We start from the raw sequence: 13759 nt of genomic DNA on the forward strand, positions 1-13759 counted from the left end.
GAGAGGGGAGAGCAGAAAAAATTTTGAAGAAATAATGGCTAGAAAATTTTCACATTTGATTAATATAGATCCAAGAAGCTCCGTGAACCCCAAACCCAGGAAAGGTGATGAAAACTGCACCATAGCACCTCATGAGTACTCCCCCTCATGGCTCCAGGAAGCTGGCAAAGTGAGGTCTCACACGGCAGAGCCAGGCTTCAGGTCTACCGGAAGGTGGAGGGAGGTGAGCCAGAGGGCAACATGAGAAAGATTTTAAAAGGAGATTGGTGCGGGAAGAAAAAAAATCCCACAACAGCATGAGGATGAGAGGAAAAAAGTCCACTGCCCATTGTAACAGAGGCCCATTTGACGTAGCCTGTGACCATACCTGTTGTTCCCCCAGAGGTTAAGCTAGCTTTCAGTTTACCAAAAACTTCCTACTGTTCCTGAGAGCCTGCCTTTGTCCGGGAGAGCACATTCCTTCTTCTGGAAAATGCTCCTAACCACATGTGTCCTGTGGGAATCATGATTCTTTTATAACCCTTGTCTCCTGTCACTGTGATGAGAGCAGGCATGAGGAACCGATGCACACCAGGCCACTCCTGGACCTTCCCTGGGAGTTTCGCCACGAGGAGCAGAAAGACCGAGTCTCTGTTTTCAGAGGCAAAGCTGAAGATGTGTGTCTGAAAGTTGCTGGCAGCATGTTTTCTGACAGGAAGGAAGCCGGTCAGGAAGAGTAATGGCTGAGGGAGGCCCATTTGTGTTCCAGTCAACTTTCCATGGTCCCTGAAGCCCTCTGCACCTTGGTCCTTTCCACAGTTCAGTTGTGTGAACCATTAAATTGCCCTTTTTGCCTGAATTAGTACAACCAGTGTATTGAACATTCAAGACACATCAGGGAATAATCAAAGCTGACTTTATTTTATCTCCCTGTGTCCCCTTAAAATGTTTTCAGTGTGGGAGGGCCAGAGAATTTTTTTTGATACCTCTGAAGTGATAAAAATCCCATGGTCACACTGAGTCACCAATTCCAAAATTAGAGTATCCAGCCTTATGTAAGAGCCATAGCTTTCAATTCATTCAAAGCTACAGTGACTTTCCCTCCCTGCCCTCAGGGCTTCATACCAGCAGGTGTCTGACCCTGGGAAGGCGATGTGCCCTGCTTGGCCTTCTCCTCCCACTCCTCCCCAGATGCTGGCTGCCACCTCTGACCTCTTTGGAATCGCTGGGGAAAGGAGAGAGTGAATGGGAGCAGAAAAGATGCAAGATCCTGTTAACACTCTCTCAGCTGCTGAGTGTTTAAAGCCAATGTTTGGGGCACCTGGGTGACTCAGTGGATTAAAGTCTCTGCCTTTGGCTCAGATCATGATCCCAGGGTCCTGGGATTGAGCCCCACATCTGGTCTCTGCTCAGCAGGGAGCCCGCTTCCTCCTCTCTATCTGCCTGCTTCTCTGCCTACTTGTGATCTCTATTTGTCAAATAAATAAAATTAAAAAAAAAAAAAGCTAATGTTTGTGGAGTGCTCTGATACGCATTTTAGAGACCTTCCTCCAACGAGGGACCTCTGCTTTGCAGTTCCCCTGAGAGGGGCAATGTGCCCACCAGAGCCTTGTCACTCCTTCTGCAGCTCCTGGACTTGTCTGCCCCACTGCTCTCTGCGGCAGCCCTGGCCACCCTCCGGACAGGTGTTTTGGAAGGGATCCCAAACAAACCCACACCAGTTCATTCACACATCCTTTTCTGCCACAAATCCTGGGAGCACTGGCCAGTTCTAACGCACCTCTCCTTTGCATCCAGTCCACCTTGTGTCCTTTACACCGGTCAGGTGGAAGTTGGGCACCCGAAGTCCACCATGTTCCCCACTCTCGAAGGGTCAAAGTGAAGCCTCCCTCCCCAGGCGTGAGAGAGAGACGAGTACTGCCCATCCTGCCCCTTCAGTGAGATGGAGTCCCTAGCACAGCTCTCTCCAGGGAAGCAGTTCAAATTCTCCCTCCTTAATTGCTCAGAGCTGGTTACTTTTATATTTGGTGGAGGGAGGGCCTTTCGAATTATGTAGCAAGCTCTCAGATATTTTTTACAGCTCAGTCTAGAACCTCACTTTAGTGTCTGAAGTGTATCATCCCACAGGCTTGGCTGAATTTTTTTTTTTTTTTTTTTTTTTTTAAGAGAGAGCAAGCGTGGGGCGCCTGGGTGGCTCAGTGGGTTAAGCCGCTGCCTTTGGCTCAGGTCATAATCTCAGGGTCCTGGGATCCAGTCCCGCATCGGGCTCTCTGCTCAGCGGGGAGCCTGCTTCCTCCTCTCTCTCTGCCTGCCTCTCTGCCTACTTGTGATCTCTCTCTGTCAAATAAATAAATAAAATCTTAAAAAAAAAAAAAAAGAGACCAAGCGAGTGAGCGAGCAGTGGGGCGAGGGTGGGGTGGCGCAGAGGGAGACTGAGAATCCTAAGCAGCCTCCAGGCCCAGTGCAGAGCCCGACTCGGAGCTGGATCTCACGACCCTAAGATCGCAACCCGAGCCGAAGTCCAGGGTCGGACGCCTCACAGTCTGAGCCACCCCGGTGCCCCTGAAATACTCTTTTTAGCGTGCCATTAGATTATTGATTCGGATACATGACTGTCGTGACCAAATAGTCCCGGTAATAACAGTCAGCAGACACTTAGGGACCATCGACCGGGTGCAGCCACAAAAGAATGTTTCCAGTCCTCATGGGCTGCCAGCCTAGGACAGAGTTTATAGACAGACAGCCCACTGGCTGAGAGTCCTGCCTGGGGACATATTTTGGGTAATCCTCCTACTAATCTTTAAATTTTCCTTGAATGTACTGTTAATAGTTACACATTTGAGAAGGTTTACCTTTAAAGAATTCTTGGCTTTAAAAAAAAAAAATCAGAACGTGGCAATGCTGGGCCTGCATCACTGGCTGCCTTTGTTATCTGGCGCTGGTGGAGACCCCCCCCCTCCTTCGACGAAGCATGGAGTCTCCAGATGGGCTCCACTCCCTCTTGGCTCTGTGACCCGAAGGCAATGTCAGTTGCCATTTATCACTATTGGGCTCACACAGTTACCTTTCCTTAAATTACAGAGTAAAATGAAATATCTCTGGTACTCAGAGCAAGAGCAAAGACAACAGTCCAGGAGAGCCACAAAGGGAATTTCTTTAGAAACACAGTCTTCTTATCTATTTAATATGCAGTTAGCATGTGTATGTGGGAAACCAAACTTAAGACACCACTGGAAAATAATCTGTAGACTTTATGGCTACTGTACAAAAATGCACAGTGAGAAAAAGACATTTCAACAGGATTTGTTGTCAGTGCAGCTAAAATCAGTAGTATGAGTTACTATGGGAGAGTATCACATTCCCCCTCCTTCCCTCGTTTGTGTTATGTTCTTACTTGGCCCTGACATCTGAGTTTGCAGTAAGGGGAAAACATTCTCTGGTGTCTGGAAGGAACTAGCCAAAGCATGGATTCAGTGTATGTCCAGGGAAGTCTTAGCTTGGGCCAGAGGAGCCATAGCAGGCTGGTTGCCCCAAGGTTATGACCACATGGGGAAAACCAACAGGTGTGGGCACATTAATGAGATTTTCTTTTTTTTTTTTAATGGAATGACGAATAGTCTTGCTGGAAGAGTATTAACCTTCGAAACGAACCCTTTTTGCAAATTTTGTTTTCAGTTTATTTTTATTTATTTATTTTTAAAGATTTTATTTATTTATTTGACAGAGAGAGATTACAAGTAGGCAGAGAGGCAGGCAGAGAGAGAGAGGAGGAAGCAGGCTCCCTGCTGAGCAGAGAGCCCGATGCGGGACTCGATCCCAGGACCCTGAGATCATGACCTGAGCCGAAGGCAGCGGCTTAACCCACTGAGCCACCCAGGCGCCCTTCAGTTTATTTTTAAAATTGAAGCCTTTTTTTTTTCCTTGCTGACTTTTATAGATTCCTGATATATTAGGCAGTCTCCCATCCACTTATCTGAGTTAGAGCAAAAGCAGAATTATTTTGAGGAAAGGCTTTGACTGCCCGAGTGTATTCTCCTGGGAGGCCAGCTTCTGTTGGGCTGTGTGTCCTAGTTGGTATCTTCAGTTTCAAGAAGAGGAATTACTCTGTCATGGCTGCTCTGCTGCTTAAGAAAGAGTTCAAATCAGGCCTTACTGGGCCTTGCAGAATGGGTCCTTGGAGGTACTTGTCAGTATGTGTAACTTCCTTCTTGGCCCATCTTTGCTTATTAAAGACCGAGTTCCTCCAAAGCCTTGCCTCATGGTCTTTTTCATTTAGTTGTTTGGTCTCAGTATTCTCTTTTATCCTTTGGTGAAGCCAGGCCAACTGAGAGCTACATTCATAGGCTGCCTTATTTCGATGTAGCCACTCTACCACTCTACACACACACACACACACACACACACACACACACACACACTTTGCAATCATTGAACAAAGGTACAAGAAATCACTTTACGGCACTTCTCAAGTTTTTGTAGCATAAATAGATGTGATTCTCCTGGTTTATTTTATGAACACTATAAACCATTTTATCAGTGCTTTGCACTTAGCTTTTGCTAATGCTGAAGAAATCTTGGGGTGAGGTAAATCTGTAACCTTCCTCCAGCGAGCACATAGGACCTTATAGGTCATCCGGTTTTGGTATTCTTGTCCTGGTTGTATTTTGTTATTTTTCTTATGCTTATTTTCCCCTTCGGTCCCAGATATCTTCTTTTTAAAAATCTTGTACTTCCTGCAACTTTGTAATACTACTTCAACTTCATTTTACAATGAGGGAAGATGTAAGAACTTAAACTGTCCAGGATTTATCAATTGTCGTAGACATCTTACAACCTATTTTTGGATTTCATTTTCAGTTCCCTAATATTTATGTAACTAGATCTGTCAGGTCTTTGTGGCTGTCATGAAGAGGCTGAGTTCATTGCCATGGATTTGAAGACCCCTTGGCTATGGAGTGAAGATGGAGTGAACATGACTGCTTCAGCAAAAATTAGGATTCGAGCTCAGAGGAAGCAGAGATTGCTTCTGGCCCTGTTACTTCTCCGGGGGTCCAGTTTTGTGGTTTAAGTAAATGTCAGTCAAGTACCACATTTAAACAGGAAGGCAGTTACATGCCAGCATAGGACTGTTGGCTTAGAGGGTCTGGGAAACACCTGGCATTGAACCTGGTCCTTCATAAAACAGGTGTTCAGCAGTTCTCTGACGTAAATTTAGTCGTGACTTATGTGTTTGGCTCTGTTCCTCGAGCAGTTGTCTGTCCCATGGTCTGTGTCTGGGAAATGCAACCTGCTCGTGTCAGCAGTGGCTTGACTCCAGTGACATTTTCTGCTTTTCTTTTCCAGAGTATGATCGGTTGGGTTTCCTCCTGAAGCTGGACTCCAAGCTGTGAGTAGAATACAAAAGCGCCTTAATTCTGTGGTAGAGATGTCTGTGGGAGCTGGGGTCCAACTTCAAAGGGTCACGTGCTCTGCCCCGTGTCTGTTGGGGAACTCCCTGGGGTCTCTGGCCTCAGTCTGCCAGCAGACTCTTGGAGCATGTAGCACTTGCGGGGGCCCAGAGAGGATGGGATTGTGGGTGCAAACATAAGGCCTGAGACTTGGCTGGCACGGACAGCTCCTGCCAGGTTCGGGGGACAGAGTCCCCCGGGAAGGCTTCTGCTACAGATCAGAGGATGGTTGAGTATGGTTGAGTTGCAGCAGGAAGCAGTGACCAGGCAAAGATGTCCTGCAGCCTGGCATGCAAAGCCTTCTGTGAACAGACCCCCTCCCCCGCAGTTGTTCCTATCCCTCTGCCACAGGCAAACTCTCCATTCCCCTCTACCTCGGCTTGTGCTTGTTATCTGTGCCTGTGCTGCCCTTTCCTTGCTGCCCACTTCAGAAAACTCAAAGACCGCCTCTTTCTACACAAAATTCATGATCTCTTCCGTGATGCTTCCTTTGTCACCAGTGATCTCATCGTACTATAATTAACTGTGTGATAATTGTCAATTTATTAAGAGCACGGGCTTGGTGCCAGGCTCGCTTGGTTGGAATCCTGGATTGCCATTTCCTTTCTTTGTCACTTGGGGCAAACTCCTGAGCCAGTTTGAGCCTCAGCTCCATCTGTAAGATGACACCAATATGCCTACCTCCCAGGGTTATGGTAAGGATTTAATGGAAATGATTAATTCGTACGGATTTTCAACTACAGAGTATCTAATCCTCTGTTCTGGCCTTCTTGGTCTCCCTAGCACCTAACCAGGGCTGGCGTGTTTGTGAGGTGCTGGATAAACCTGGACCGTGGCTGCGTGGATGGATGCATGAAGGACAGGTGGATGACCATGCACTTCCCATTTAGGCTGGGGTGCCTCGAGATGGGGCTGCAGCCATTCTGTGTGTCTGTGCCCTGCATGGCTCCTCGCGCCTGGCTGGTTTGCAGTAAATGGTTGCAAAACCACCTGTGGCTCGTTTCGGTTATCCGTCATCTTTGTGCACCCATGGCCCTTGTTCCGTCCCAGATGGATGAGGAAGATGGGAATTGTGTCTCCTTCCTTTCCTCCCTTGCATGAGCCCTTGATCATAGCTTGTGACGGTGATGACTGCACCTACACACGAGACATCGAATCTGGGGCTCTCCGGCTTTCCCACTGAATTGTCCAGCCTCTAGGCCTGTTTCATGGTTGTCTGGCTTTGTGGTTCTTGTACCTCGTACTGTGAGTTCAGGCGTCGTAATTCTCCAAGCTTTTACACATCATGGAGGCAACCCCAAGGGAAGGAGGGTCTGCTCTTTACACCAGGTGAGCAGAGAGATGTCAGCCACATGTTAACATCTGGAGAATGGGGCCCAGTCATGCTAGAAAGCCACAGGCTACCCCCTTGGAAAAGTTCTTAATTTAGTGCTCTGGGCGAAAAAGAAGTCAAGCATAAGCTGTAAACAAGTGAAATGCCACCAGAATGGAAGAGATGTAGTGATTTACCAAGTCAGATCACATTGATGAACAAAAGGCATGTTTCCTAGGACGTAGTAACTACAGTATTTAAACTGTCTCCAGCAGCGTGAGGAGGGAAATTAGGAGGACGGTCCTGTCGCTGCTGAGCTGGCTAGTACATGGTGGGCTGTTGTGCGGCTCTCTGTTGCCCACCAGGCCAGGCCCATGAACCATTTGAGTCAACTTGGTCTTTAGCCTAGGGAATAACTCACAAGTTAAGGTACAAACTAGAATGTTTCTGCCTCTGATTGCAAAGACTTCTCCAGTCCAGTGCTTATCTTCAGAAGAAAGCATAGCCATGTGCGATTGATTTTTATCTGCTTCCAGGGAAAAGTTTCCAAGTTCAGGGTTCTGAGCTCTGGAGGTGATCCCTTAGCAGTGGCCGGATCTCCTCTTCTGAAGTAGCCTCCTGCTGTATTGCGTTCTACTTCTGAAGTACAGGAGGGAACGCGGACTTGAATCCGCTAGATTTCAATTCTGCCCCTGCTGCTTAGAATTACATGACTGTAGATAATTTGTCTGAGTTCTCTGAAAACCAGTGTTTCCTTATGAAAAACACAGATGATAATACCTGCCTCCCAAGGTTTTTAGGAAGAATAGAAGAAAGGGTTGTATAAAATATGAATACATTTATTAATGTAAGAATTTCTTTTTATTTGTCTTGATTGAATTTGTTTAGATTTTGAAATATTTAATTTTCTAAAGTAAACCTTTTTTTTGAGAATTAATTTTTAAAATCGAATTATAGTTGACACATGATGTCACATTAGCTTCGGGTGTACAACATAGTGATTTGAAGAGTCTGTATGTTATGCTTTGCTCACAGCAAGTGTATCTACAATCTGTCACTATACTTCTGGAGTATAGGAATGCATATGTTCTGGAAAATTTTCAGGCATTATCTGTTTAAATATTGCCTTTGCCCACTCTCTCTCCCCTTTAATCAGTTTAAATGTTAGACCTTCTCATTCTAGCCTCCAGGTCCACCATCATCTCTTCCCTATTTTTCCATCTCTTGATCCTTTCCACATTAAACTGGAATCCCAAAGGACTCCGTGTAGGATGAACTAGAAGGAAACCTGCACTTCTCCACCAGAAAAGGTTGCCAGAACTCTGAGTGGATCAGGGCCATAAGTTAATAAAAAATGACACTTGGTATTTGCAGCCAAGTGATCTATGGAATCTTGAGCCATGAACTTTAAGTATATGAAAGTTTAAGGTAGTCTAGACTGGCAGTGCCGCCAAGGTCTTGGCAGAGGCAAATGTAAGTCTGCTCTGGAGGAAGACGTGAGCTCCTTGCAAATAACCTTTCAAGGAAATGAGCAGTAAAAACAAGTGCACGAGGAAATAAGGCTCCATTAGTGAGAACCATGAAAAACCCCAGACAACAGAGGGGGACCCACAAAGACTTGTGAAATTGGAATTACCAGACACAATTGATAAAGCAGTTGCATATATACTGTATTTAGTATATGTGCTGCCGAAGCGAGCACGCATATATACTGTATTTAAAGAAACAAAGACAAGATTGAATTATGTATTACATACATGGAATAGGAGATTATAAAAAAACAAAATATTAGATTGGAAAAACGAAACTTCTAGAATTGAAAAACACATTTAGTAAAATTAAAAAGTCAGTAGGAGGGGCATCTGGGTGGCTCAGTGGGTTAAAGCCTCTGCCTTCGGCTCAGGTCATGATCCCAGGGTCCTAGGATCAAGCCCCGCATCAGGCTCTTCTCTCCACATGGGGCCTGCTTCCTCCTCCCTCTCTGCCTGCTTCTCTGCCTACTTATGATCTCTGTCTGTCAAATAAATAAATAAAATCTTTTAAAAAAAAAAAAGTCAGTAGGATTTAGCAGTAGATAGAGACCTGAAGACTGTGTGAGTGAATGGAAAGAAGTCAGAAGAAATGATCTGTAATGGGTTGGCCTACTTTTTCTGTAAGGGCCAGATGGTTACCATTTTAGCCTATGTTGGCTTTATTGTTTCTGTCACAACTACTCAGCTCTGCTGCTGTAACATAAAAGCAGCCAGGGGCAGCACGTAGACAAATGAGTAGGTCTGTGTTCCAAAGAAATTTCATTTATGGACACTGAAATTTTAATGATTTTTATGTACCATGAAAGAGTCTGATTTTTTTTTCCTCAGCTATTACAAGTAATTCTTAACTCATGGGCCTTAAGAAAAACAAGATAGTGGATTGGATTTGGCCACAAATCCTAGTTGCCTTAATTGAGAGTTCTGCAGAGATAGAGCTGCATGAAAATTGTCTCCCCACCTCAGGTGCATTTCATTCTTGAAATCCTATTACACAGAAATACTCTTAATTAAAATGTTTCTATATCTGATGATTTTCCACAAATCTGGGAGTAGATGTTTTGGATTTTTTTTGGGGGGGTGGGGGTTTCACTATATTCTCTTAATTATATCTCTGTGGAGAAAAATAGTTTAATATTTCTTTTGGGAATTCCCTACTGCTTGTGTTAGAGGACAAAATCATGTGTCAGCACTACAGAAGTTGTTCAGAATACTTACATGCAGTGAGCTGTATGAAACCTTTTAGCTGCAAGCTATGATGTTCAGGAGGGCAGTGGTTTTTGGTGGTTAAAACTTTGGGTGTCAGACATGGGATTTTTAAAGCTCAATTCCATGTCTTACTAATTATAATCTTGAGTGAGTTATAAAGTGGGGATAATACTAATCATCCAAGGATACGATTCAGCTTATCTCTGTCTGCTGAACTGGGAAGGGTATAACCCCAAAATGAGACTTGAACCTCAGCTTACCTCCTGCTTCCTGTCCCAAATTTCATTTTTTTTCACTTATTCACTTAGCAAATATTTCTTTTAAAAAAATTATTTATTTATTTGAGAGAGAAAGAGTGTGTGTGCGTGAGCAGGGAGAGGTGCAGAGAGAGGGGTAGAGGGAACCCCAAGCAGACTTCCTGCTGACAATGGAGCCTGACCCAGGGCTTGATCTCATGACCCCGAGATCATGACCAAGAGTTCGACATTCAGCTGAGTGTGCCGCCCAGGTGTCCCAGAAGTATTTCTTGAGGACCAGCTATGCTCTTTATAACTGGCACAAGACTGGAAATTCTAAGCCAAACAGATGACCTTATAAGGTCATGGAAAGGATCTGTTGTGAGCTAAAGACTTGGTGAATGGGAAGGGAATAAATGAGAACAGTGCGGGGGAGCAGTAGGAGGTAGTGTTTCTGGATAGTATCAACAATGAATGGGTTTTTGTTTTTTTATTTTATCTGCTAAGAATGACATAAGTGGTGGCTTGGGAGCATAGATGGAATGCAGAGAGGATACAAGGGGTCCTCAGCTGGATGGGGAAGACAAGAATGAACAGCCTTGGGTGCCTGGGTGGCTCAGTTGTTAAGTGTCTGCCTTTGGCTTGGGGCATGATACTAGGGTCCTGGGATGGAGCCCTGCCTCGGACTCCCTGCTTGCCAGGAAGCCCGCATTCCCTCTCCCACTCCCCCTGCTCATGTTCCTGCTCTTGCTGTTTCTCTGTCAAATAAATAGATAAAATCTTTTAAAAAAGAAAAGAAAGAGCAGCCTCCATCACACAAGGCTGGAGAGGAAATGGCATCTTGGGGGGAGTCCCAGGTTTCTGTGAGAGCAGCAGATGGAAGGCACGTTCACCGAAGAAGCTGAAGATGTAAAGGGACAAGCCTTCACAGATCACAGTGGAAAGTTAGCATCGTGCAGGCAGGGAGAAGCAGGTGACGGGGCTGAGAAGAAGCAGAGAACAGTGACTTACGCATGAGGAAGCCGACAAGGACTTCATTGAGGGACCGAACAAGAAAAGCCAGGATGTGAGACTGCCCCAAGAGTGCCCAAGAATTAATCTCAGGTTCCCCTGGGGTGGGCGTGGGGGACGCTCAGGCTCTCAGTGTACTCAGCTACAGCTTGATGGGATGATCCCTGTAGGGGGAAGGGAGGCAGTCTGGTTCCTGGGGAGGCTCTGGGTTCTCTACAAGTCCGCTGTTCAAAGTTGGGGTTCCTGAGGAAAGGCTCAGGGCCACCGGCTTCTGCCCCAACAGTGAGGTGAGCAGTTTCCTCCTTTATTCAACCCATGCCTTGAGCAGCTTCAGTGTGTCAAGCAATGTTCTGTTCTATGAGAATATCCCAGTGAGCAAGATAGTCATTAAACAAAAAGTGTAACTGAGGAGTAAAGTTTTCAGTATCTTGGAAGGTGAGAAGTGGCACCGCAGAAAGTAGAGCAGGACATGGGAACGCTGGAGGAGAGATGATGAGTTTGAATGCGGTTGTCAGGATAGACCCCATTGGAGGGTGACATTGGAGCAAGACCTCAAAGGAAGAGAGAGCGTTAGGCCCACCAGTAATCTGGAGGCAGATAATCTGGAGGCCCACCAGTAATCTGGAGCACAGAGCCTGAAGGAAATCTCACTTATGAGGGATGTGACACCAGCAGCCAGGAATGTGCCCTTGATTCTGGTGGAGAGAAGAGCCACCAGAGCCTTGAAGGACCCCGCCCCTGGTGCCCAGGTAGGTGGGTTTCCTGAGCGCATGACAGCCTTCAGTGAGCTGACTTAGCTAAGCGGGGGTTTCAGCTCAGTGTGGGTAGGTGCTCTGTGCTCTGGAAGGGTCCCGGCTGCTGCCAGCATGTGGTGTGCTGTAGTCACCATGTGGGCAAGAGCACGGGACTTGAGTGCTCAGTCTGCTTTCGTAAGGAATTCTCTGTGAAGACACAAAGATACGAAAGCCAAAACCAATAATTTTTAACCTCCAAAGGCTTGTGAAAACGCAGGTCATCTGTGAAAGGCCTATAAACCTGGGACAGTCTAAAATATACTCCGAAGCCTAGTTTGCTGTTTCCTGCACCGCCTGCCACGTTCCCTATAGATACACTGGGAGAGTGTTTATTGAACACGTAGTATATGCCTGATGCTGTCCTTGGCACTTTCTGGGTTACCCGTCCTCACTACAGCTGCTTAGAAGACCTCACCAGTCCTGTGGTTTAGATCCCTTGTCATCCGAAGCTGATGATTCCTGAACATATAGTACAAGCCTGGTCCTCCTTACTCTGCTTCAGAATCATTTACCTAGTTGCTTCCTTTACGTGGGTGTATAAGCATCTCACACTTCAGAGGTCTAGAACCAAACTCTGGATTCACATCCCGTGCTCCAGAATTTTCCCTAACCCAGTACATGGTAACTTCATCCTTCCGGTTGCTTGGGTCAAAAGCCTTAGCATCGGGGCGCCTGGGTGGCTCAAAGGGTTAAGCCTCTGCCTTCGGCTCAGGTCATGGTCTCAGGGCCCTGGGATGGAGCCCCGCATCGCATCGCATCGCATCGCATCGCATCGCATCGCATCGCATCGCATCGGGCTCTCTGCTCAGCAGGGAGCCCGCTTCCCCCCACCCTCTCTCTGCCTGCCTCTCTGCCTACTTGTGATCTCTCTCTGTGTCAGATAAGTAAATTTAAAAAAAAAAATCTTAAAAACAAACAAAAAAACCTTAGCATCATGTCTTTGACACTAACCGTCAGCAAAACCTGTCAGTTTTACCTTAAATATCTGGAGATCCAGCCACTGTTCACTCCCTCTCCCACCGTCACTCTGTCCAGATAACCACCAGCTCCTACATGATAGCACTCCTGCCTGCTTTCACGCTTGCGTCCTGGTGGGCTAGTTCCACACCTGAAGCCAAAGTGGTCCATCCTGTTAAGTGCAAGATAGACTCAGTTCTCCTGTGCTCCGAACTCCCCCAGGGCTCCCCATTTCTCTTGTGAGAGTTTTTACCACTCTCAGCCAAGGTCCTTCCTCGGTCTAGACCCCTGTTATCTTACCACTCCCCCTGTTTATTGTGCTATACTGGGCTCCTGACTGTGCCTCCAGGCACATTCCTGCCTCCAACTCTTGGCATTTGCTCAGATCTTTGTCTGGGATGCTCTTCCCAAGACATCTGCAGAGACTGCCTCACCTTTTCAGACCTTAGCTCAAGTGTCCCCTGCTCATCCCACTTAAAGTTGTAACCCTAACCTCTGTTGGCATTCCCCATTCCCCCTACTGTGCCATTTTTCTCCAGAGTGTTTCTCCCTGTTGGAAATCTATGTTTTATCTACTTACTTGTCTAGAGGGAGGGCAGGTGGAAGGGGTTTGTCTGTTTTTTTCACTACTACGTCTTAGCACCTAAAACAGAATTACCAGCACATGGTAATTCTCAGGAAACATTTGTTGAATGAATGAATTGGTGGACAGTTCTATAAAGTAGGTGGTATTTTTTTTAAAGATTTTATTTATTTGAGAAAGAGCAAAAGAGAGAGAGAATAAGAGCAGGGGGAAGGGACAGAGGGAGAGGGAGAAGCAGACTCCCCACTGAGCAAGAAACTTGATGTGGGACTCTGATCCCGAGGACCCTGCGATCATGACCTGAACTGAAGGCAAACACTTTAACTGACCTAGCCACCCAGGCACCCCAGAAGTAGGTGGTATTTAAATGCATTTTTTAAAAAAGATTTTATTTGTTTAACAGACAGAGATCACAAGTAAGCAGAAAGGCAGGCAGACGGGGGTGGGGGGAAGCAGGCTCCCCACTGAGCAGAGAGCCCGATGCAGGGCTCCATCCCAGGACCCCGGGATCATGACCTGAGCCGAAGGCAGAGGCTTGAACCCACCGAGCCACCCAGGTGCCCCTATTTAAATGCATTTTAACAAATGAGAAAGTCACTGTAGAAATAATTTACCTGTTTACAGAAATGGATCTGATCAAGCCAGCATTCAGACCCCTTTCCACCTGGCTTCAGACTTTGTCCTCATCCCACTCTAACATAG

General features: G+C 46.3%; 1 protein-coding gene across 10 annotated transcripts in view; it reads left to right on the forward strand.

Annotated features, from left to right (window-relative positions):
• ST3GAL3 (ST3 beta-galactoside alpha-2,3-sialyltransferase 3) overlaps positions 1-13759 on the forward strand; it is a 195893-nt gene that overhangs the window by 90136 nt on the left and 91998 nt on the right. For all 10 annotated transcript variants that reach the window (XM_044238032.1, XM_044238035.1, XM_044238034.1 and 7 more), the window contains one exon: positions 5323-5365. In XM_044238032.1, the coding sequence (XP_044093967.1) occupies positions 5323-5365 (43 nt within the window). The remainder of the gene's footprint in view (positions 1-5322; positions 5366-13759) is intronic.

The sequence above is a fragment of the Neovison vison genome, chromosome 2, assembly GCF_020171115.1.
Source record: "Neovison vison isolate M4711 chromosome 2, ASM_NN_V1, whole genome shotgun sequence".
NCBI lineage: Eukaryota > Metazoa > Chordata > Mammalia > Carnivora > Mustelidae > Neogale > Neogale vison.